Genomic DNA, 26,598 nt, shown 5'->3' on the forward strand with positions numbered 1-26,598 from the left:
TCAGTTTATAAGGAACAGGTTCATATTTTAATAAAAGGGGATATCCCTTGGCCATGATCTGCTATCCAATAAATAATGCAATTAATCAAATATAAACTAAACAAAGTCATGAAAATAATAAAAAAGACATTAGAAGATGGTGGAGGGAAGGCAGAGAACTAGAGTTAAACAAGTGGAAGTGAGTCCATGTTTGAGGAAAAAAACCCTTATAATTTCCCCCCCACCTCCTTGTGCTGAGTAGGTCCAGCTTGGTGGAAACTGACAGTCAATTAATTATAAATAAGTTTTATATTCTTTCTACATAATGCTGGTTCAACATTTCTACAGTCTTCTATTTACATGAGATTAAACAAATGTTGATACATGAACCTTACAAAGAAATTAGTGGTGGATTAGATACTAGAATAACATAAAGAAGTGATTGAATACTGACATTTTTTAACAACAGAATAGATGGATCGTTGTAGAAAATTTGAGTGTTATGACTGAAAAATGCCCAGAAGCCATTCTGGTTTGAAATATATATGTACACACATAATCTGCCACAACAAAAAAGGAAAAAAAACATTCTTGTTAGCTTTAGAAAATTGACTACAGCTAACCATTAGGAAAAAAGACTAAAGTTCTCCACGCATTCACACAAAATGAATCATTACACTGTATGATAGAAGACAGAGATGGTGCCAGCACTCTGAAGGAAAATGAGGTTTACAGAACATGTTTGTAAATGAATTTTGACCCATAAAAGTACATCTGTAGCAAAGCATTTACAAATAACTGCTTCCCAAACCCTTAACAAATGCTGCCATGATGCCCTCGATCAAATACGTCTGAAGCTTCTAGTTCAAGTAAGTTCGAACTTGAGGAAGGGTGTTAAATGTAACAGGGTGATATGTGTGTTCACTCAAACTCCCCGAGGAAAAGGAGTTTAAAGAACTGCCAACCGGTTGTGAGTCTCACTCAACCAATCTCCCTCAGAAAACCTCACTCACCGTGGCCAATCAGACCACCCTGCTGGATGAAAAGTCGCCTTTCAACACAACAAGACGACCATTTCCACACTGCTCACATTTAAAAACTGGCATCAACTTGTTTCTGAAGTGTTGAAAGTACTGACACAAAGAAGTAAAAGTGTTGTGAATGTCTCGGGTGCAGGACAAGGCTTGTGAGGTGAAGAAACTGAGGTATGAATCGCAGCATCTGGGAAAAGGTGCCATTTTCTCCGATAAGATGACCTGTCTGACTGATGCCTGTGCTAAAGAGCGATCTGCCGCTGTGAGAGACGAAGTCGAGGGTGAGAAAACATCACAAACACATGACTGCAGCAGCCTAATACAAATAAAATCAGAGACTATATGTTGAATACTTGTTATTGTCTCTGTAAGGACTGCCTTTGAGCAGGACACCTAAATAAATCCTCACAAAAAAATGCAGCAGCACTGAGTGAGTTCTTTTTTTTTTTCCCATCTTTTTTGGACAATGTGACTCCTGAAGGTGCTGAAAGGGGCATGTGAGCCTACCAAGAATAAAAGTCGTTAACACTCCCATGGCGTCAGCTCTTAAGCTCACTCTCTTTCAGATCACAGGTAACAAACAAGAGGACACGACAGAACCGGATAACTGTCCCCGATGCCGGCGGGACAGGAGCTGTGAGTGGTGAGTTATGGGTGTAGTGGAGACTGAGGGCCGGGCTCGGTGTTATCCAGCACCAGAGGAATGAGACAGCTGAGAGAGCCCTCGCCCGACCGCGCCACAAACAGCGCTTTGTTGGCTGAGCACCGAGGCCACATGACGGCACGGTGAAAGACCCGCTGACAGCTGGGGGACAGGAGGATGTCATGGAAACAGGGGGAGCAGCTGATCGCAGGCCATGGGGACAAAGCTGCTGAGACTTGGGGAGACCACTAACCTAAAAAAAAGGACTGCAAGACATACGTAAGTGAGGTTCTCTGCACAAAAAAAAGCCCATGTAAAGAAAAAGAAAGAATCTCATTGGCTAGTTGTACACTAACAGGGTTTAATTTTATGCAAGTTAGTCAAATCCTGACATGGAGATCTAAGCATCAGTTTTATTTTCTCTAAAATCAAAAGAACAATAGATATGTCAGATGTATTTATGAATGAAGCTGCTATCTAAGTAGGACTACTGAACAGCACTGTCAAGAGTTGATAAAAATGAGGAGCAACAGTTTAAACAGAGAGAAAATGAAGTGGGGAGTCGCTAACAGAGTCGTACATACGCTGCTGATGCTCCTAGTGGTCATAATATAAAAAATGCAGCTGTGAAGAAAACAGTTTTCATAGCAAATACACAAATATCACGTTATCAATAAAGCTTATAAAATTGATAACAATATAAATACCTTATGTACAGCAAATGTTAGTTAAGAAATGTAAGTAGGTTTTCCACATTTCAGAGCTGAAGGTTGACATGATTTCTCCTTTCCATAATGTTTCCAAGTAAATTTGAAAATAACCTCTGAATGCTTCATGAAAGTCTCAACAATTGGGATGAAATTAGAGGTAGCAGCGGATATGGGATTTCTCACATTTTGACATTTTCCTTCCTGTTTCTGCCTTAAGGGTTTTGTGGGACTAATTTTTTCTTTTTCCATTTTCATCTTCACAAACCCATTTTGACAGCTTGCTTTAAATACTCACGTACCCATGAGTGCACTTCAAGTGGTTTATGACAGACACCAGTGTTGTGACACTCAGATGCTAACAGTCCAACTTTAACTATGTTCACTCAATCATAGTTTTAGGCAGATTTTTACTACATCCTGCTCTCTTGTCACTTATATTCCTTCATATAGTTTCATCTTTAAGTCACAGGTTTTATCCTTGTCCTTTCATTTCCGTTTGGCTTAGTAGTCTGGGAGGGGTCTTGGTGCTGGTTTGAAGGTTTTTCTCCGTTCCTCTTGTTGAGCCTCATCATGATTCTCAGTCCCATCCTGGTGCACTATGGTCCTGAATCTCTGATCTGCTGCGTACCCAAGCTTCTGTATGTCTGACCAACTTTTTGACGACACTGGTTCATAACATTTCCAAACCGAGCGGATCCTCCTCTCCTCCCCGTGTCCTGTGTCCACCACCAGTGTCTCTGCGTGACCAGCTGCACAGTGTTTGATCAGGAAGTTCCCTGCGGTCAGTGTCTGCTGGTCCGGTCACGTTCTGTGGGACTCCAGAAGAGCTGAGCTGTCCCAGACGGGATGGAAATTCAAGACTGGTAAAAGTGGTGGTAGTGGTGGTGGTGTTCGTGATGATGGTGATGCTCGTGCCGCTGCACCACTTGTGCCAGCCCACCTTCGTACAGCACCACACTGGGGAGGTCCCTGACCTGCTCTTTTTCCACCACTGGACCCGGCGATACAAGAGAGCCCAATGCCCGGTAGCCCTGGCTCTCTTTTGACCGCTGTTTGTGTTTGCGGTAGGGAGCTGCGGACTGATGAGGTGGGATCTGACTAGGGAGCGCCGGGGGAGGAGGAGCACCTCGGCTCCTCATCACCCGGCCACCGATCTGCACTGGAGGCGTGCGGCTGTGGGTCTTTGGAGAACGGATGGCGTGTCGCCCTGAGTCTTGGCCCTTGAGGCGGGCGGGATGGAGGCTGGAGTCTGGAGCAGCAGCGTCCACAACTGTTGGCAAACGGCGGTGGTGGGAATGGGAGTGGCCGTTTTCTGGTTCATGGGAGCGAGAACGAGCCTGGTTGGATGAGCGGGTCTGAGTCGCCACTTTAGCTGGTTCTGCAACAGGAGCTGAGATAAAGATATGGACACAGATATGCATTTTAAACAAATGTGAATAAAATAATTGTGTCAAACAGTAAAATTTCTTATCAGTGCACCATACACCATGAAAAAGAACAAAGCTGCATCCAACAGTTGTGTTCATTACATGTTAGTCAACTACTTTTTTGCATCCTTGTATAATTTCACAAATATCATGAGTTTATTTGAGCAACAAAGAAAACAATTTTTTCCCTTAATGTGCAGACTTGAGATTTGTTTTCTTCCCCTGAGCTTCCTGTCACATACACTGGTAATCTTACACTTTATTTAAACTAAACTCAAAGTGCCACTGAGACACCCTTCTGCCCTGGTTTCACTTTAGAGACAAACAAAGCCTAGCCTGCAAATTACAGTGCCATCAGTGCTAGAATAAAGTTCTGCTCAAAAGCTGCATAGTCTCATTTCTGGATCTTTTCCTGCACAGATAACACTGACATGTCTCAGAGCTGAGGCCCGTTAGCACTTACTTACCAGAATTAAAACATTTGCATGTCATCGCTGAGCTGCAGATCAAGGCTGCAGCTTATTAACACTAACATTTCAAGTCCCAACAACCCAGTCTGTTGATGAGTTTTTCCATTGAACACTTGATGTATTGTGCTTGCCTGAGCCCAGATGTTTGTTCTGGCGAGGAACATGGAGTTCCACCTAACAGCTTTAAACAGGTGCCGCAGTAATGAGTGGCCCAGGACGGAGCTTCAAAAGACCCACGGTCTGCCGCGCTCCCTCCCCTCTCCCCTGCCTGGCCCCGGTCCACTCACCGGCTCCGAAGCGGGACGTGTAGTTTTCGATGCCTGCCAGGTCCAAGTAGTGGTTCCTGCGTTCCAGGTTCTCATCCACACAGTGGCGCTGGCAGCCAGGCTGGGTGTGGTGGTCACTGTGGTGGCGCCTGCGGACACAAGCGGCACCTCTCATTAGGAGGCAGTTTGAGGGAAATAAACAAGTGTTGCTTGTGATCGGGCAGAGGCAGCGTAATTGTTAGCGTTCTGAGATTAGGATTGCAAAATCCAATTTGAACTTCCAATTCCAATGTTAATTAATGAAGTGGAAGATAAAATTTGTGCCATGAAAAGGAAGTATTTCTCCATGAGCACCCTACGAGCACTACAGTTTACAGAGGTGTTGGGTTTACCTTAGGAGCGCTCGAGACTTCTTGTCTGCACTCTTGGGGTCGTCGATGCACTTGTCGTTTTTTTCTCTGGAGTGGGGTATGTCTGTGTATGCATAAAAAGACAGGAGGCTATTATCAAACAGCGAGACACAAAGCAGCCACACACACACACACACAGATGCACAACAGTCACACTAGACTTAGAAGAAAGCAACCTTTGTTTAACGGGTTTCACTTTGAAGATCTCTAGACAAGGAAAAACAACAGTGCTTCATTTATTCTATTTTCAACTCCCATCTTCTTATAAGGAGTGGAATAACATTAAAAAAGCACGCAGGCTTCAGAAACAGTTTTATTAGGACGTGAGATGTGACGCGATTTGAAATTAGCATGAAGGCAATATTTTCAAAGCTTTCTCTGTCTGAATCTCTTGATAGATATTTATAGCCAAAACAATAGGACGCAAACACACAGGAATATACATATTTTTTGAGAGATTTTTATTTTTTTTCCCCATGACTACTTGTTTACCAAGACGTCAGTGAAAAAAGTTAAGTTGAACGCTGCTATATTTTCCCGGCAGCTCTGAGAAAAGAGGACAAAGAGAAGGAAAAAAGAAAGGAAGAAAAGGGAACGTTGGAGAAAAGAAAAATGGCTGTGGTTATCAAAAGGACTTGGCTCATCTCTTAAGGTTTCTTTTAGACCGTTTGAAGGCAGTGAGGGAGGGAGGGGGGGCCCTCTCTTGGCTCAGTCACCCCCACACCCCCTTCCAATCATTAAAAATGAACCCCATTGAGTGGGAGGGATGGAGCGACACCGGGACTGCGAGGAACAAAGCTCTGACAGGCCTGAAGCGGCCGCCTTTCTGCCTGACAACAAACACATCTCTGAGTGAGCTGACAGCAGGCAACACAGGGGGAAGCTCAGAATGCCCTCTTTTCTCCGCCGCCGCCGCCCACGGCGTTAATGCGAGCTTTACCTGTCGCACCCTGCGCACAAGTCCTCCACCGCTGGCTGGAGTCAGGAGCCACAGAGAGCTTGACCCGCAGTGTCTTACTGCTGCCAGGAGAATGGTTGACGGAGGCGTCTACAACCTCGTAGATGGTGTGGAGCAGGCTGGTGATGTCCTGCAGGGGAGAGGTTAAATATTCCCTTTGAGACATATTAAGTACAGAAGCAATAGAAAGGATTCAGTAAGTTTATTTCTGACTTTATTATGACTGAGGATGTAAGACATTATTGTTTAAATGCATGCACAATCAACACGATGCTAGCCAAAAACCTAAAAACTGTGTAAATCATAGTGAAGCTAAATTGTGAAGGTAAATTATCACTTTAGTTCTTAAAAATCACTTTTTAAGTTAAAATTACATCTGCATAAAGAATAACATCTGTACATGATTTTAAAAAAGCTGTAAAATTGGGATGTAAATGTAAGAACGTATTGTGTTTTATCACTAAGCGTAAGCATAAGGACCCTAAATTAAAAATCAATAAAAGCATCAAAAAACTAGAAACTAAGAAAGAAAAGTACAATAAAAAGCTCTCCTGGCTGGTTGAAAGCTATATTTTATAGTATTTGAGTGTGTTCATTCAGTTACATTGTATATAGAAATTAAATTACAAACGTCATGTCAAATTTGTTACTCCTAAAGGGTTTTATTTTAAAAGTAAAAAAAAAAAAGCTTCAGCGATTCTTTCTGAGTGAACTTCAAAAAAATTAGGACCGTGCCACACAAGACTCCAATGGCTTGGTTTCTGCTCACTCCGACTCATAAAAAGGACTATTATGAATTCTTCAGGGATCGGTTCCACATACTGGTTCAAACATAAACAAAGTTTAAAAAAATAAAATAAAAGCTTCCTGTGTCATTTCTGTTTTCCTCCTCTTTCTTTCTTTTTTTTTATTTGTGTGGAGGGATTAATAAAAGAGTTGGAGAAGAAAGTGTTTCTTTCCCCCCACCAAGCCGCCGCCGCCTGCCGTCTCATGAGCCACGGAGCCACAGGCAACGCCAAAAAACTGCACAGCCAACCACACAGAGGAAAGCTACAGTCTGTTTGTGCCGTTTCAAGTTGTTCTCAAGAAATACGGGCCTTTCTGGATGTTTTCTCAGATCTGTACCAGGCAGATGCAAGCCACGAGGTGCCTCGCAGGAGCGGAAACACACACACACGTTGCTGGATTTAGTTTTTAGGTAGTGAGAGTTGGATTCTTCTTCTGTTCTTACTTTATTTGAGCACAGTGACATCTTCATGAGTTACAGAAATGTCGTTTTTTTTTGGCAAAAGTTGAAGAGAAACCTTGATTTGCAAGAAGAAAAAAAACTAGTATGCTTTATTTTATTCTGTCACAATGTAAATCAATTCAAACTCTTTTGTGTTTTAGCGTTTACATCTGGCTGTAAGTCTGTTTTATGCTCATTTGCATGTATGAATATTAATAACATCATTACCTCTCGGGTAACTTTGCCATTGTTGTCGAAATCATAGAGGGTGAAGGTCCACTCCTGTCTGTTATCCTCCTCCACAGACACAGCACACTCCAGCTCCTGAAACAGCACAGAACACAACTCAGTTTCATCCAGCGTACGTGTGGGTGTGTATTTCTGTGTGTGTGTGTCCTGCCGGTGGCCCAGTTTCATCGAGTGTGGGGGAAGGAGGGGGTAATAAACGTCCCGCTCCGTGTTGACACTCACTTCAAACTGGAGCTCTTTCTGTGGCCCTGCGGGAGATTGGCTGTCCCTCTCCTGCATCTTCTCCTCCACACAGCAGCTGTCTGTCTTCTCCGGGGGTAAAGCCACTGCAATGGCACAGACACACACACACTCATGAATGCACACACACAAAGATAAAAGCGATGGCCTGAGGACAGAAACGCTGGGTGCAGTCTTAACCTGAGGACATGTCGTCGCTTTCTAGTTTTCCTTGTAAGCTCATGCCTCGGAGTTTTGGCAGCTGCAATTAAGATGTGGCACATCTTAAAGTCACTCTGGGAGCGGAAAGTGTAAAAGAAAACTCCTCACTCTTTCCATCAAACTGCCTTTATTAGAATTTTTTTATTTATATTACGATGTTAAATAAAAGCAATGTTTTTGTTGTTGTTGTTGATGCTGTTTCTACAGACACCATGATGCTTTGATGGGTTTTAAAAGTTAAACACAAAGTATCACCAACCTAAAAAACACAGGTCATTACTGGGCTGCTTCAATGACATGACTTCACTTGTAGTTTTTTGCAGTATTTATGATCATGCTCAAAGATCGTTGAAAATCAAAGCACTGTATGGTGTTTGCGGTGCAAAAATGTTTTTCATGTTGGCAATCAGAGCAAACAGATTCGAGGTCAACATGAAACAATTCGGTTTCTTTCAATATGCCTCCACCAACACCAATTCTCTTTATGTTTCCAGAATTAAAAACAATTACAAACTATGGTTCTCAGTTTGGACCTTCTGAATGAATGCTTTATGTTAGGTAAATAAAATAAAATAAAATAAAAAAATCAGTGTGGCAATACCTCTGCTGTGAATCAATATGTTAAACTGTTTCAAAAAGAGTTGTCATGGTGACAGAGCAAATTCTCGAATGGTAAAAGCTTGTACATCAGTCCCACACAGACACCATTTTTCATGTCTTGGCTCAGGGGTTTACACAGAAAGGGGATGCCAAACATAAAACTGAATGACATAACACGACTAAAACCTGACAGAATGTAGCAATTGGTATTCAAATGATACGTGGACACTTTCAGGCCTACAGGAAGCCCCTCAGTCCCAGGCCCAATGCTGCGGAGCTCATCGTTTGATCAGAACGACTCTCTTCATTATCAACCATCCAAAAAGAGAAGTCGCACTTTACTAGGTGAGCTGACGGCAGACAGCTGTTCAGATTTCCTTTTACTTTACCACGCTGCACACCAATTGTTTGCTAATTTTACAGAAATGCTCAAGGCTATAATGTCTTAACGATCAGACATTTACATTTTCTTGAATCTCCAAATCACTAACAGCTCCGAAATTACTTGTTACTTGTTAAGACAACATGGTAACTCTACGGGGAGGGGATTTGCACCATAAAGAAGGCTGAGCTGGGTGCTAATACCACGTATCTAAAACTATGAAAAACACAAGGACAATTAGTTAACTGCTGTACAAGAAACTGCAATAATTCTCAGCTGAAATGTTCACCATCATCATGGCAGCTTTGTTGATGTGAATGTTAAATCTCCTGCTTTCGATTAAATTCTTTTTGCTCCTGCTGTCTGGCACAAGGGGTAAATTTGTGCAGTCTTTGATTTTTTTAGCATTATTATGTGTTTTTTTTTTTTACAAGAAATTGATTCAACATGTTTGAGGTTACAGTTTAAAGTGGTGCATTTTTGGATTACTCAACACTGTTGCCCACCCTGGTAGACAAAAATAGCACGAGGGTCACTGTCTGGTTCAGTAGTCCTGTTTCATGGTTGGAGCTCAGCCCAGATCTAATGCTACCGGATATCCTTCCAGGCTTTGAAATCCAACATTTGTTTGACATTTGAGACCACAGAAACACAGCATGTAACAAAGATTTGAGAGGCACAGATGTGGGTTTCTTTACAAGCCTCCATGAGTTACAAGCTAGCCAGACATACAGTATTCTCACTCGTTCTTCACAGATTTCTTTGGTCATTTATTGTTCATCAGCCACCCACCCAATAAAAAGTACATGCAGAATGCACACACCCATGAAGCCATGCAGACCACACCCCCGTCTCCTCCCTCCCCCCCCCCCCNCTTTGAAGTTTCATTCTCAAACCTTTTGGAAGAGGATCAGACCAGCTGTAAAACAGAATCACTAATTAATTAAGCCAAGTCAAATCTGAAACACTTTTTCCTCGCCAAAAGAGCAGACACAACAGCCCAATTTCTTTCCTCCTGATCCAAGGCAGATCAAAGCAGACCTGTCTCATCCCTGGGTAGAAAAAAAAATAAATGCCAGAAATGAAAGGCTTCAACCCAGGGAGCTTTTACTAACTTTTTGGAGAGGGGTCCTGCTGTTTGATCATCTGAGGTGCTCAAAGGGAACATTGTACGAGAGGGAAAATCTGTTCGGTGGCAGGCTCAGTACGGTGGCGAGATGCTTATCTCGGAGCTAATGAAATTCCGGGAGGAGTAACAGTAATCTGCTATCACCCACCTCCCCCTCTGACCCCTTCTCCATCGCAGACAGAGGGTGGCTCTTTATGAGTGAAGCCGCCGCCAGGGGATTGGCTGTACATCAGATTCGAGGGGCAAGACGGGTGCAGCCGAGGCTGGCAGCCTCCACACCGGCCCGGGTCCAACAAACCCGCTACGCATGTGCACGACTATTTTTCACACAGAGACATAGACAGGTTGGGAGAGCTGCCAAGTACTATGAGGAATCACAGCCGGTTTTGCTAGAATACTGTATTACACATAACTGGGTCTGTCTCCTATCATTACTACAGGCAGCAAAATGCTGTAAACGCCAGGTTTGGATAGTTTTGTTCTTTAAAAAAGTAACTTTTCCTCATCTGAAATAAGTGACTCTATTAAATACTCTTAAATAACTCTGTTACTAGTACTTGTGTAATTTGTAACTTGAAAACAAGGTGAAAGAAAAGGACTCATTCTTACTGTCAAAAGGTTAAAAAAAAACATTATAAAAAGCCATGCAAGCTTTTTCTCTGGGATGTCAGTAGCGCTGATGTAAAGTATCCCTCGGACTCTTTCATCGTTGAGCTCGTCTTCTTTTCTTTGCAATTTTTGCAGTAAAGTTCTCTTTTAATCCCCACAAAAACTTTCCCCGGACGTGCTTCCTTATACCCTGAAGAAAGAAGTCTTTCATGTGCGCTGGTTGTCCTTTTGTGCAGGTTCTCTCAGTTTTTTTTGTTCCTCTTGTTGTTACCTTACTCCACTTTGTAAGATCACTGAACTAAAAGCAGTTCATTCAGGGGACATTACCAGTTTTTTCACAGCTGCTTTCATGCAGAAGGACATACACAGTTGTTTGCTTTGTTACTATAACTACTACTGATTCAAAATATATTAAAAAAAAAACAAAACTCTTTTCACCAGAAAACAAACGTATCAACCAACAAGATAAATTTCAATAATGAAGCTGCAACTTTACTAACCAAACACCCAAATGTATTCTGAGAAACATCTGGTGCTGTAATAATTATTGACCGTTTCACTGTCTGTACTTTGAACATGAAAAGTAAGAGCCCAGAAAATATCACACATAAAACATCAAATATTTCTTTAAAGCAAGTTATCGTGTATTATGCCTGTTAATCACAGTAAATGAATAGGGCAGCTTACTCTAATTTGCCACATCTGTCTTTAGAGGAGGACAGTGTTGGCCCAGACCCAGGTTCAGCCCAAGACTAGAAATCACTTTAAACCCTACCTATCAGACACATTATCTTTCCTCTGTCTGGTTTTATTCAGTGACGTGGATCTTAAAGAAAAGTGAACATATATTTCTTTTATTTTTGCTCTGGTCCCAAATTCTGGGATGCTTCGACTCTGCACATCTGCCTGCGCCTCACGTCCAGGGCTGTCTCGAAATGGGGGAGAGAGACTTTCTCCTCCCAGAGCTCTTAATCCAGGATCACATCACATCAGGGAAAAAAATATGGAGGGGATAGAAGCACTTTGCCACGCACCACTGGGGAGGGACGGATGAGAGACGCATACGGTGGTTGAGAAAAAGGTGGGAGGGTAGGTAAAAACAAGGACCTCATCAGCACATCGCTGGGTTTTAAAGAAGAGCCACAGAGCGGAGGTAGAGAAGACGGAGAACGGAATCATGAAACGTTTCCTAAAGGCAACTCTAGACAGTGTTTTATTACAGTTTTTAAAACAAATCAGATACCTTTCAATATAGTTTAAACAACAAAGGGATGAAAATCCGGTAAATTAGCTGATGTGCTTGCAGTAAAGAGCAGAGGGCTTACCTTCTAACCGATAATGTTCTTCACCAATCCCCTCTGCACACGCATGAGCCATGGAGTCCTGCAAATACACAAAACATAAAGAGGATAAGACATTTATTTCTGTTTTAAAGTCATCAAAAATAGGAAGTCTTCATATTTTTGTCACATAAAACATCACGGTCCACATCCACAGCAATGCCGTCCAACACCGAGTGACACACCAGCGCTGAAATTACAGCATTCATGTGTCTATATATGAACAAAGTTTGACAGCTGTGTGCTGAGCCTAAACAGCGGTGGAAACTTTAGGAGGAGAGTAATTGCAGGACTGAAACAAACTGAGCACAAGAGTGGCAGTTAGATTTTAGATTATGAAAGAAGCATCTAAATCACTACAGATGGCTGTGCAGTGGATTCTGAGAAAGTGGACTGGTTGTAGTGCTATTTCAGTGGCAGACAATCATTGCAGGGACACGTCCATAAACTTGTTTTTTCCTGGGCCTTTTCGCAGTCAGGACCCCACCACTCACAGCTCTGCCTGTTGGACTTCAGGGACATATGATCCCAAGGCTTTAGGTATGAAAAATGCAAATCCAGACTGATAAGACTAACTAGTCTGAAGATATGTCTGCATTCTTTTTTTACCTGGCTTGATGAAATATTTGGCAGCTGCTGAAGTGAAACAACCTGCCAGTTCTACTAATCTAAAACTGATAAAACGGACAAATTCATCATAACATTCTGTCCAACAACAACAGAAGGTTATAATTGTAGGGTTATCGCTGGTGATGAATAGCCCTACTGAGTGATAGCTAACTGTATAAACTGTGTTCAGGGGTTTTTATGCACAAAGCACGTGCATTCATTGTTGCTTTTGTGTAAGTTAACAGAGTGTGTCAGAGTGCGAGAGGAAATGCCTGCATAATCCAGAGAGGTAGAAGCTCAGATAATATTATCCTAACCTCCTAACTCTAATGGTCACAGTGTAGAGCTGTGGGTAGCCTCAGTAAGAAATAAAATCCTCGCGACTGAGTGTAACAACTGATAAACCAAAGCAAGACCTGGAATGAAGGTGTGTTTGTTGCGTTTAGGGTGACAACATACTTTCTAGTGTTGTTCTATGAACCTGCTCTTTGACTTTTTATTGCAGCTCTGACACAACTTAACCTGTGTGTGATGAGGTCAGAAATGCTATCCACCATAGATGGTGGGTTAAATCAGGATTAAGCAGAAACGCGACAGCTATGCGGGGCCATATTACAGAAACGTCTTACTCTGGCTGTGCAGTCTTGTAACCGGGGTGTGGACCTGATTTAGCTGACCACAAGGAATTTTTAAAAATGAATTTCCTAACTAGTTTGGAACTTTTTCTGCCACGCCCATCCCACTCTGATTAGTGTAATTGATTTTACTAGACAGCAGCTTTCAGGAGGTCAGTTCTACGTCTTTAATAAAACACATTTATCACGTTTATCTAAAGAAGTTTCAGCTGCATCTGATAATGTAGGTTCTTATATCAGTAAGGCACATATGTATTCATAGTCATACGCTTGGTTTGTCTTATTGAAGCCTACTCATAGTAAATTAGGCCATCATCAGTGACAATAGCTTCTACTGTGCTCTATCACACTATACAAAGATAAAAATCACTGCAACAATCACATCTTTCATTCCTCGCACAAAATCCCCCCAAACATCTGCACACAAACATGTAGAGCATGTTTCAGGGTTATTTTTATTTTAAATCACAAACACACTGAACTAAAATGTTATGCAAGAGGTGAAACCAAAATACAACAAAACAAAAATAGAACTTCATTTAGTTTGTGTGTTTTTCCTTGCAATGCGATAAGTTGTAATTTTGTCTCATGTTATTAAACTACTTCACGTCAAAATGCATCTATCAGGTTTCTGGCTTTATAAGATACCACCACATTTCAAAAACAATAAAAGAAAAAAAAAAAACAGCATGGGCTTCTAAATGTCTTTCTTTCCCACAAAAAGAGAGATGACATTTCTTGATTCAATTTCCGACTTAAAGAAAATAAAATATTTCCTCCTGACTCACCTCCCGCCAAATGTTTTACAAAAGAAGTTTAAAAGTCCCACTTTTAATAAGAGTTTTTTCATACTTATTTCATTAAGTATGGTTTTTGTTTTTCATATTTTTTGGTCATGAGTCAAAATTTACACAGAGATGTTGTTTGTATACTATATCCTTTAAAAGATTTTAAGAAGAGTGTAATAAGCAATGCAGAAATCTAAAAAAGACATTCTCACACACAGCCACCGAAAATCAGAAGAATGTGTGTGTAACAGTAATCACAACTAATTTATTAATCTTTTCAGGTCAGGCAATGATTCAGTGATGGTTTTTATAGGACCCCTGTGAGTTCAGGGGTCAGAGAGCACTTGAAGGAGAATAAGTCTCTAAACGCTCACAGCCCGGGTGCCTCGACCACAGCCTAAACTATCAAATTTATCAGTGGTGAACCACCAAATGTAGATGTGTGAGAATGACAAATGTCAGCTCTGTTAGAAACTGTGAGTTGCATTTTGTAATATTGTTTCTGCTGTTTTAACTTCAGAACAAATCCATTTTTATAAAAAGGTACAGTCAGGTCAGAGGTGGAGGGTTCAGAGCACAAACAAGCCTTTTTCGACTCCACTTGGGACCAGCTAAAATAATTTTCCAGACATGAACTTTAATGTTCTGTGGAAACCAGAGCATGAAGCGTTTTACTTTCAATAGCAGCCAGGTCCTTCAGAGCTTCTTCTGGGTTTTATTACAAGGAATTACCCCTGTGTGTTTTAAAGCTGGTCAATTCCCTTCACAGAAAGTGATTTATTACTGGACTGTTACACAGAATATAAGCGTGCCAGACCCATTACAACATCACATCCTGAAGGCCTGTTTGGTTTGGCCATCAATGAACCACTTTATAAATATGAATGTGTTAAAGACAGATGTGCACTTTGAAGAATGAAAATATTTGATTAACTAGAATAAAAAATTGAGTTATCCTTTTAGAAATGATGCCAGCTTAAGTCTTTTCATACTGTACAAGCTAACAATATCAGTTATAAAACACTAACACTAACTATAACAAACTAACAAATAAATATAAAATCTATTATTGAATCTGAGAAAATCAAAGAGATGATACTTAAACTGCAAAGTAGTTGGAAACATTTAAACATTTCCAGCAAATCAGGAATAACTTTTCTTAGAGCTTGATTTTATACATGTACCTCAGAACTAGAACACACGACATATCTCATAGTTTAACTTATAGCTGACAGATTTACAAACTTCCTCCTTTGTGTTTCACTTAAAATTGTTTAAGTCTGCAACCTAAAGTCAGCAAAGAGACAATCTTCAAGTTAATCCAACAAGCAAATATGCATGGGTGCATGTATGAAGAACATATATACCCTGTGGTGTATATGTGGAGGGTAAATGAAGAACTGTTTTTCATCCTAATGCATGTATTTTCAATCAAAATCACTGCACAGGCAGCTTTTTTAATCTGTAAGTAACTATTTTGTCAGATGACATTGTGCTTTAAAAAATTGACAATGAACAAAACTGAAGAGCGTGTATTAGTAAAGTTGTAGACTTAAATTTAGATCCATACAGTTTGAGTGAAAATCCAAACTTCACATTTCCATCTTTGTTCAGCCAAGAACACAACCTTCGTTGTGGTCAAAACGAAGTGATGTTAAATGACCTGAGGGTTTCCTTGTTTGCTCAGACCGATCATTATGAAACTAAATCATGAAATCATCTGTTTGGAGAATCTTGGCAGAGGATGATGTCCCAAAGACAGTTGATACTTCTCTCAGACCACTCTGGATGAATGCCGTTAAAAATTCAGAATGTGAGAGAAAGACAGCAAGCACACGCTTATAGAAAACCCAATTGGTGAGTGAGGTCGGCCCGCTGGTCCAAGCATCATTCTTACTCCGCCACTGCAGGCACTGACCCACTGGGTCAAGTCTTTTCTCTAACACCGTCACTGAAGCAAAGGGGTACATTAAAGTGCAAGTAATGTGTACTTGTGTGTGATTGTGGGAAAGTCCCACAAGGCCGCTCAGACTCTATGCCGTCTGCCTCCATGACCCACCACACAGGCCGACAATTTATGCGGCCGACGACAGCTCCCCCTGATCACGCGCCAGGGCTCGGTGGAGGCAAGCCTCAAGAGCAATGGCAGCTCTACTGGCACTCCATCAAAACCCAGGAAAAATCTCATTAAGACTGTGGCCCGGTGCCTCCTGCTCTGTCCTCTGTAAGAAAACACCTTTGGGACTCCAATGTTCAGAGCGACGATGCCCATAAGAAGTAGAGGGTGGCACACATGACTAGACGTTTAGCCAAACGGGACAGTGACGGAGAGCAGGCAGGATGCTGGAGGAGCAGCGATGCTTCTCCAGATATGTCTGATTCCTCCAAGCCTGTCAAACAGAACATCAACGGTCACTTAAATTTACACAGAAGCCACGCAGCACTGAAGAGGCTCAAACAGAGCATTACAGAAAGCAACTAGTGAATATTCTTGTTTTTGTCATGTTTGCAGTAGATGCAGATTGCCCAGTAGCTACACATTTGTAAACTGATGACCACAAAGAATACAGTGAAAGCTATGAATGTGTGAAGTATACAACGCTGTGGTGTCATTTTACCTCCTGAGCACGTTTAGACACAATGAAGCCATAATTGTACATTTGCTTTTTGTCCTATAAATCTTCGGCACTTGGCAAATAAAATGTCCTGTCTGATCCGGACAGCAGCCATTAGCTTAAGTTTATGAATGATTAATGGCGCAAACAGCTGTGTAACATGGGGAATTTGCAAAAACTTCACTGCACACAAAGGCCAAATGGTGTGAAGTAAAACAACAGAAACAAAACTATGTTTGATTAGTTTTACAGCTGAAAATTAGCTTATAGGTTTAGCATTACTCACAGAAGTCCTCACGAGAGGAAATACCCAGCCCCCCTTCCACCATCGCAGAGTAAACTGAGATACACCAGAGGCAGTTTCAAAGGGACTGAGCAGCACAGTTCTTGGAATCTGGAGCCGTGCCTATCCTGTGCATGTGTGGTAAGTGTGGTGGTGCAAAGAAAAAAATAAAAAACGTGGGGTTGGGGGGGGGGGCACAAGTTACGATCAAGCAGTAGTTTAGATCTGGCTCCAGGATTTGCATCGGGCTCTTTCTGCCGGAGTCATCCTCACCTTCCAGCAACATTAAACAGCCTCATTCAAAGCGCCGTGTAGCAGTAAAACATGATGCCACGAGATAGAGCCAAGCTAGGAGGTGTTGATGTGAGGCAGTGAAGCGACACACTGCCTCCGAGTGAGGCTTCAAAGACGATCAGTTTTCACACATGAAATAAAGATCTCAGATAATCATATAGTGTAGCAAAGCTGACGTGAGACGGTCCCATTTACGGCGGATAAGGATTTAGGGACGATTTTCCCGCAACACCTTCACACAGAGCCTTGACAAGTGAATCCTCCTGCATTTCTTTTCAGCAAAACAATTTAAGGATGTATTTTTTATTATTATTTTACTTTTTTTCCCCTTAAAACAGACTCATCATCATCATCACATAATCCATTCATGCTCCCTGGTTAATTTGCTCCTGCAGAACAAATGGCTTGATAAAGAGCTTTACAACTAAAGACCTGAGCAGTTTGCACTGCCAAGAGATTATTATACCTTCTCTGTTTTACAGTGCGTTTTTATGCCTTTGATAAGAGGTTCAAACCTTTTCCAGAGGTCACACATTGTAAATCTTTTGATGGTGACTCTAACTATCAGGTAACCAGAACACTGTCTGGTCAATGCTTTTATTGTGAAGCACTTTGCAGTAACTTGAACATTGCCTGTTTTTGGGGCAAATGCTTTGCGAACATTATCACAGGTTTGTTTGGTAAAACACAGGAAACAAGCAGCTCAACAAGGTGGGAAAATATGGAAAAAGCAGTTACAACATTTGAATCATCTTCAATGTCTTTTCTTCCTGGAACTGAATTACTTCATCTTCTTTTTTCCATCGCCCTCAATAAATAAAGTGCATCAGAATGAAAAACAAACTAGATAATTAATAGGACAATGCAGTTTCCTTCAACTCTGCCAAACAATGAGACCCAGTGTGTAATTTGACGTTTCAGCTTCAAAGACGAATACCTTCCTTGCAGACTCGGCGGCCCCATGCCTGACACCCTTCAGTCACGGCACACCCGCCCCTCTTCCTGCACCCCAGGAAGGAAATTATAGCCACGGAGTTGGGATCCATCACCAGGCAGGTTGGAGGAAGCAGCTACATGATTAAAGTGTGCATGGTCAGCAACACACACCGCTTCTGAGGCTGCACATGCCAGAGGGCTTACCGTGTTAACTTTAGTGCACAACACAGGTCATGCAGAAAAAACGCCACTCACACACACACACACACGCTGTATCCAGTCAAATTGTGTAATTTAAGCAACTATGCATAAAAGTAAATTATAGGTTGTTGCCGGAAAAGAGATGACAAAGATAGTGTTTCTGTCTCTCTCTCTTTCTCTCTCTGAGTTGACTTGTTTTCACTGTTTGTTTTTTTGTTTGTTTGTTTGCTTTTGCTGTTTACAGTGTTAACGTTAGCACGAAGTGGATGCCTTCCCTTTGTAGAATGAGAACGCACAGCCACCAATCATTTCTCCACGTCAGATTTACATTGCAAACACGGTTGGTCACATTACCTCACCCACATCAAAGGCTGCCTCCTGAAAGGCTCAGTGGAATATTAGCAGAGATTTAAAGCCCTCATCTCGGTGTCTCAGAAACATGCTGATCAGAGGCAATCTCCCTCCCCTCGTTTTTTTTTTCTTTCTTTTTTTCTTCCTGTTCGATGTGTGAAGTTAGCCAACACTTTAATGACTCCTATACAAAAATGTTACACCTGCAACAATAAGCTTTTACAATTCAGCGAGGCCCTCGGGCACTGAGCCCTACCTGTTACTCAAGGTAACCGCCTTTATTAGCTTTTGAAAAAATTGTAAGCACAGCAATTAACATTTATTACACTTTTATCAAAGCTGTATCTCACCACAGAGGTGGAGAGGGAGGTTACAAAGCTTCAAGATCAAAAGGCTTCAGGACGTTTTCCCCATTCACAGGGTGTACCGAAACGTGGCTCAACTTGAATTTTATCTGTTTTAATCTTCCAATTGTTGTTAGTATGTCTATGTAGTAGTACTTCTTGACTACTTCAACAAAAGACCCAAGAAATATAAGTCAACTAATCATTTAATACATTAGCCTTGAATAAGTACTTTGTGAGGAAAAGTTCAACGGGAAGGCATAAACGCAACGTGTTTCCAAACTCAGTGTTGACTAATCATGATCACAATTTTGATCAAAGTAACTGATTGATTTTTTTTCCATATACGACCAGCTGTATCCTGAATGGGATTTGTCTGCCAGTGTGTTTGTGCAGAAATGTGAACAAGTTGTCCTTGGCATGGCTTAATGGAGAAACTCTGTGTTTAAAATAAGACACAGATAAAAAGATTATCTGCAATTTAAATATAGTGTAGATCTTCATTAAGGCAAGTTTTTCAATATTTTTTTAAACTACTGAAGACTTGAGCTGTAAGCGAATCCTTAGGACACATTCCAAAGAAACAAACTTTACTTTGGAAACTAGTGTTAACGGAAAAAAAAAAGAAAACTACAGTTTGGCAGTGAACAGCGATGATGTTTTCTTTGATTTCCATGTGAAATCAGAAACAAACCCACAACATTGAGCCCTTCTGTGTCTTACACAAATGACACACTTCATCTCCAAAAGCTTGCGTGGTCAGTATTTCAGATATTTCACTTTCACACAGAGAAAGCAGTTTGCTGTAAAACTCCACCTTCCTCGTCGTGTGTGTCAGTTCTGGAAGCAAAAATAGGATGACTTATATAGTCAAGACAACTGCTCGGCAACATGGCTGCTTCCATGCTAAAATGTCTTGTGTAACAGTCAGTGTTGCATGCTGCCAGACTATATCTAGAGGCTCTTGGTAATTAGTCAAAGCTCTCTTTGAAGAGACAGCCCTTTAGTTGTCTGGGTGGCTTCAGACACCATACTCAAATGCTGCAAAGTGTGGGAGGAACATTGTTTTAGTCAGGAAGTCTACCTTTAGGGCACCAAGAAAGTGACAGACACCTCAGACCTTTTACCAAAGCTGAATTTGAAAGTACATCTCATATATTTGTCATGTAGAAAACTACTCTGGGATCTCACTGTCAAATAGCTTGTATTCGTACTAAGGTGACTGTTGTTTTATGAAGAATTCATTTCTTAAATAAAAAGGTTTATTTGTCGGTAAGGGGTAGAGATGCAAGAACCACATTTATTTATTTATGTGGTTTCAATCTGTAACACTCAGTCCCAGCTTCCACGTCTCTAAATGTCTGCATTACTTCCATTACAATTTGCTGTCTTGCTGTTCTCTGTCAACACTAAAATACCTCCATGGGAGGACGTCCTGGACAAGCAGACTACTCGACTTGCAGCAGGCATGCTGAGCTGTCTTTTCTGTTGGCAGGCTCACGTGAAATGCTCCTCCTGTATGCCTAAAGTTAACTTTAAGAAATCTGGCAAGCCCGTACATCTATTTATATGTCAAAAACTACAGAATGTATTTTGATATCTTATTATCTAACAACATTTTGGCTGCAAGCAAAAATTTACATTATAAAGTCAGTCAAAAATATGAACTGCAGCAACACAAAACCACAGTCTGGATCGGTTGTGGATCGATAACCTCGGCCCGAAAGTCAATCCAAGAATGACATCAGTATCAAAGGTTAATACTGGTACTGGGTCAGATCTGTCCCGACTCTAGTAGGTTGGCAGTCGTTTTAAAAAGAACGTCTCTGTAAAGATGGCTTGTGTTTTATCTGATCAGAGTGTTAGACATAAATGCTCACATTGACAATCTTTTCTTTTTTCTTCAAAAGTTTGTGTGAGTAGTAAGAAAAGCTTTGTGGCGATGAGAAGATAATCTCATCCTTCAAATTTGACTCTCTACAATTTCCCTAAATGACATTTATTCAAAGATCGTTACCAAACGCCGTCACTGCAATCAGCAGGAGAGATGCGTGTGGTAGGTGGCAGGAATGAAAACCTCTGACGTGTGCATGTTGGCCAGATGGGACTGACCTACACACCAAGGTGGCCACATTCCTCCTTTGTTCCAGCGCACGCACACACACACACAAATACACGCATTCACACACATGCCTGCACATATGTTTGGAGCAGACGTCCTGCCAGCCACAAGTCACTACCTCAAAACATCCCTCACATCTGACCTTTTAACTGTGGACTTAAAATCTATGTAATTACAGACAGTGTTTCAACTTAGCAAGTAAACATGGCAGCAGAAATAGACACTTCAACTACTACTATATACAAGTGTGCTGGTGCCAGAGGCACATTTCTATTCATAGCTGACTGGAATTAGTGGCTTGTGTCACTGCTCACCATAATGAACTTGGAGCAGAGGACGCTACAGAGTTGCAGACTGCAATCAAATTCTACCAATTCTACCATCTCTCTCAAAGAGATCTTAACATAAGCATAATCTTATACAAAGAAACAAAAAAAGTGTACATTTTACATTATTTGCATGCAACCTTAACAGCTTTGCACAGTTAGATAGTACCTAACATACTCTTGATTGCATGGCTCAATTGTACTCGTAACTATTTTATCTTATGACCATAGAAAAAGCATCTAAACCATAGAGAGGGTGGTTAAAGTCTACTTCCTTTTACTTGTGTAAGGCTAAAAGAATAACCAAATAAAACAAGTTTACAAGTCAAACTTCATAGTAAAAATGCAAGCAAATCTTTAAGTGCATGTGTAAATATGTTCAAAGAATTCTATCTCCGACAGACCTAAAGACACAAGTAAAATAACATTTTAGGCAGGGTTATGAGTCCTAGAGTCCCCTAAAAACTTGGATTTTTATTTTTTTTGTAACTGGAAAATTAATTTTTCAGGTGATGGACTGATGAGATTAACAGATAATGCAGAAGGCACTTTGGGAAGCCCAGGAATGGTCTGCTCCATTGCAAACCTACAGGATGAGGTCCTCCTTTGGGCTGTGGCACCTGTGGAGCATAAACACACCCGGGGAAGGCAGCAGGGCAGATCTTCTGTTTAGCTTTCCTTCAACTGAAAACATCCCCTAAAAGACAATCCAGACCTCCTCCAGGCCTGGCGCCACAGGAAGAGCTGAAAAGCCCTGGAACCTCTGTCGGGGAGAGGCACAATGCTCTCCAACCTCTGTTTACCCGAATCCATTTCCTTCATTCCCTCCACCTCAGGTGGCCTTCGTGCCCTGGTCACCAAAGCATGCAAACACAAGGAGGATGAATACACCAGCAGGGCTCATAGAAGCTGGGACGTCCATCACTGACATTCCCCTAGATCCAGTTAGTAAGACAAACAAGTGAAGGAGATTTCTGCTGGGACTCTGTTAGCGGGGATAAATTTCTTCACACATTAGGATAAACACGTGGGTAATGTACATATCCAAATATGAGGGTGCCTCTGTGTTTCATCATGCCTGCTCTTTTGCAATGTGTATAACCTCATGAGAGCTTAGTGGTAGTTTCATGCAGATGTGGATCTGGTCCTATCTGAGAGCTACTTTTGAGTTCTGTGTCAAAATAATCAGCATTTTCTGTATGGGCCAGAACGCAACCCGCAGGGGGAACCAGATAAACAAACAACAGAGAATTATTCAGGGTTTAAACACTTAAACACCCACTTTAGCAGAGCCTTTTAAGTGGGTGATTAAAATGAGCGCTGAGCTTCCACTGAAAGCCCAGTACTACCACAGGGGTCCAAGTTACCGAGGGTTTCTCCCAGACCCACACTTCCAGCTCTATCTGTCCCGGAAATATGATCGCCCACACATGCAGTTGAATTTTCTACATTGCTTTTATTCTTTCATATGTGTAACTCACTTTTGAAATAAAAAAAAAACAATTGGGCAATGCATTCCTACAAATTCAAACTAGGGAAGAACCTAACTTAACCATAAAGAATGATTTCTCAACTCCAAATTATACAGCCCTAAATGCCAATATGAACGCTCATAACTTTATCCCAGAAAACAGGCAAAATTAGCATGTCATGTTTCCATCACTGCCAATTAGAGCTGGAGCCAATATGTACCCCCAGACAACAGCAAAGTCTTCAGAGCTGAAAATGAATGCTGATACTTTACTGATGTTAGTGGGTGTGCACAGACATTCTGCTTCATGTAAAAGAGATTCTTGCTCCAAAAACTATCAAGAAACTTGCAAATATATGTTAATTTGAGTATTTTACTCTTTCAATCTGTCCTCCTTTAGGACTTATTGTTTCCACTCAAAAGTGGGACGGAGAAGACAAACATCAAAACAGTCCAGTTTCAAGACAAGAGAGCAGACCGTCTTCAGAATCTGTTCTTCGGGAGTTTTGACATAAACGCCACACTAAAGCGTGGAACAAAACCCTGAAGCGAGGGAGACGCTTTGATCAACGGCTATCCGTTGCTCCAATCTGAGCATATATTTGGGGAAACAAAGCACAATCTGAGCTGCTAATCCCCTGAGATTCGGAGCGCATTCCCCAAAAGAAGCCTTTGATCTCTGGAGTGCATCCGGACAGCTGACTTCAGACATGCTACACACTTGCATGCGCGCGCACGAAGGGATGTGCGCGGACGCGAGCGTTTCACGCGGGGCTTCATTGTGCCAAACGCTCTTTTAATGCAGACACCTACGGTGACAGCTGATTACATCGTTCACAAAAAGGAAACACTTTAAGAGACGTCTACAAGTCAGCTCAAAAGATTCAGCTCGGAACTTCTTAGAAAACCATCTTTTAAAATATAATAACCAGAGAGCAGAAAGGTAGATGCTTTAACTTGAACAAAAAAAAAAAGAAAGAAAGATGGAAAGTGCCGCTCGAATGTCTACACGCCACAGGAGCTTTATCTTACTCCAAACCAATATCATTGTTTCAGAGCAATCCTTTCCAGATGGCACTATTCACGACAACTGACAGTAATCCACTCCACTTTGTCATCCAGGAGAAACTCTTTGAGCTTTTAGTGACATACAATGCTGAAACCTCCCAGTCCTCAAGCTACACTGATGTCAGCCCCAAACTTCCACCAGATCTTCTCATGAAATTAAAAAAAAAAAATAAAAAAAAAAAAAATCACAGAGCCCCTCTATGACCAGGTGCTACCCCTCCTCCTAAAGACTGGGCTTTTCTTCTCTTTAGAGCGGCTCCAAACTTTTCTCCCAGCCTCTTTAAAGAGCAACAACAGGCCCCTGGTCCCTTGGGACCACAGAGGGGGTACAGCCCGGTGGGAGAGGGGGCATACGTCACACAGCATGCACAAGAGGCCAGCCGGTGGGAAAAGAAAATGCACACAGAGAGAGACGACAGAAAGTAGCAGAGAGAGAGAGGGAGAGAGGAAGAGGAGTTTGTATTTGAAAGGTGCCTTCAGCTTCCAGACAAGGGCCCTTAGAAAGAAGAAGCAGCACAACAGAAGAAGGGAAAAAACGGAGGGGGCACAAAGGCTGCCGTGGCTTTTATCTGACTTAGAAGGTAAGGGAGGGTGTTTAAAATCTTTAGGCCTGTTTCCAAATTCTTTTTACTTTCCAAAAAGCTAAAAAAGAAGAAAAAAAAAAAGAAAAACTAAGCCCATGCAACCAAATGTGAGACAAGGGAGTTGGGGGCAGACGTTCCACAGCAATTCACACTTGAGTCCCACTCTGTCGTCACATGTACCTTCGCTCTTTGTCTGAGCGCCATACCAACGAGAAGAAGTGCCGTTGGGTGAAGAAAACCTAAGCTTTGGATTTGTAAGAGCTCGAGAAGACTGGATGTGGAGGTGCGGGGTGGAGGGGGTGTTTTCAAACTACGCAGAGGGTAAAGCTTCACAGGGAGGGAGGAGCCATCAGTGTCACTACAAACACCTCCCCGCACTTCAAATGGAGCCTCATTTCATCAACCGCAAACAGCACAAGGCCACATAATAAATGCAACAAACAGATGGAGGATAGGAAGGGGGGGACAGGAGAAGGGGGCTGAACCTAAAAAGGGGGTGGGGTGAAATGGAAAAAAAAGAAAGAAATTGTAAGGAGAGCCATTATAGCCGACTCTACAGTTACAATGAATGCCAAAGGAAGCAATGAAATAAACAAGTCCGCTTGAAGTAACAAATATTTGGTGGTGAAAATCTTCCGCCATCAACGTGTCTATATCAGTAAGAGAGTTTTAACAGGCTGCACATAACATATCGAATTTACGGCTGGGTGTGGACACTGTGCCGAACACAGGGAAGAAAGTTTGTCTGAGGCTCACATGACCAGGATCTCATGTGTTGAGACGCACAGATCCACCTGCCCAGACCACTCACCAACTGCCCACCAAGACTCTGGAGCCAACAGGACTAATGAACGAATAACAACGGCGTGCAGGGACACGTCGCAGAGTCTTCCCGTACATCCGTAGGCCTCCAAGTTTCGGATCAAAAACCGTTAACAGAGGCGAGCCGCATCGCACAACAACGGCATTCTTTAAATTATTCTATGTTGCTACTGGGAATAAGACGCAGCTACAATCAGATCAAAAGAATTTTTAAGTGAGGACTGCCCGCTGTTGACACCCGACCCACATTCTTCTGGACCCCGGTGCAACTGGGAGGGGAGCTTCAAGAACAGCGGCTATAAATAACTGTCTCACCAGGTATTCTATACAACAGGGACAACTTTTAAAGCCGAGAGTGGACTCGCACTCTCTCACACTATTAAAGCGCTTAGCTCTTTTTTTTTTCCTGAAGGCACACTGGGGTCAAGGTTTTGAGTTTCTTCTAAATAAATACTAAGACTTGTGGTGCTTTGAATATTTTCCAAACAGAAAGTTGATAGATCTCACTGAAGGAATAATTCATTATTCAAAAATGTATGAATATTTTTGCTCAGATATAAGAGGGGGAAAAAAAAGAGAGCTTCGCGCTTTAGCTCATCTTCTGCATTTCTTGAAAATGCAGGGAAATACGACATTTTGTGTAAATGCTCCTAATCACTCAGATGTGATCAAGGCAGAAACATTAATCTGCTATATTGTGTGTGTATGCACGCACACACAATGTAGTAGATTAAAGTTTATGCCTAGAAAAGTTCAAAACTTACCTTCATAAGGTGTATAGAAATGTTGTCTATGCAACAAAAGCCACAAAACATGGCTTAAACCTGCATTATTAACACTAACTTTTAATACAAACTCAACTCTGCTCTCTATTTAAATTGTTCGAAAACATCCCACTTGCTTGGCAGAGTGCCCCCCAACCTCTGGCCAAAGCTTTTACGCAGAAATACAACAATGTTTCTGGGAAAAGAAACACATTAATATGCTGAGGAACAAAGCGGGGAATGTTTGTTGTTGTGGTCATAATTAGGGTTCCAAGCCCGCGGAAGCAAGCGGGCGGCCAATGCAAGGCATGGCCGTTTGCCTGCTCCCAGCGGAGCAGGGAACCCTATTGTTTTTGTAAGGATTTTTCATAATTTGTTATTATTATTATTATTATTATTATTATTATTCTCCGGTAAAACTACGTGGCCAGAAAAACGAGAAAATGCTGGGGAAAAGCTAACCAGACAGCCTGATACAAAACCCCTACCGCTACTCAGACAAAAAAAAAA

General features: G+C 41.7%; 1 protein-coding gene across 1 annotated transcript in view; it reads right to left on the reverse strand.

The window, feature by feature from the left end:
- Positions 1-26,598, reverse strand: part of nkd1 (NKD inhibitor of WNT signaling pathway 1) — a 31,808-nt gene continuing 5,210 nt past the window's right edge. The window contains exons 4-10 of the mRNA XM_017428723.3: positions 11,861-11,918; positions 7,597-7,700; positions 7,354-7,449; positions 5,880-6,027; positions 4,922-5,003; positions 4,551-4,678; positions 1-3,756 (exon numbers count right to left, since the gene is read on the reverse strand). Of these exons, the coding sequence (XP_017284212.1) occupies positions 3,221-3,756; positions 4,551-4,678; positions 4,922-5,003; positions 5,880-6,027; positions 7,354-7,449; positions 7,597-7,700; positions 11,861-11,918 (1,152 nt within the window). The 3' untranslated portion in view covers positions 1-3,220. The remainder of the gene's footprint in view (positions 3,757-4,550; positions 4,679-4,921; positions 5,004-5,879; positions 6,028-7,353; positions 7,450-7,596; positions 7,701-11,860; positions 11,919-26,598) is intronic.

The sequence above is a fragment of the Kryptolebias marmoratus genome, linkage group LG15 (assembly GCF_001649575.2).
Source record: "Kryptolebias marmoratus isolate JLee-2015 linkage group LG15, ASM164957v2, whole genome shotgun sequence".
Classification (NCBI taxonomy): domain Eukaryota; kingdom Metazoa; phylum Chordata; class Actinopteri; order Cyprinodontiformes; family Rivulidae; genus Kryptolebias; species Kryptolebias marmoratus.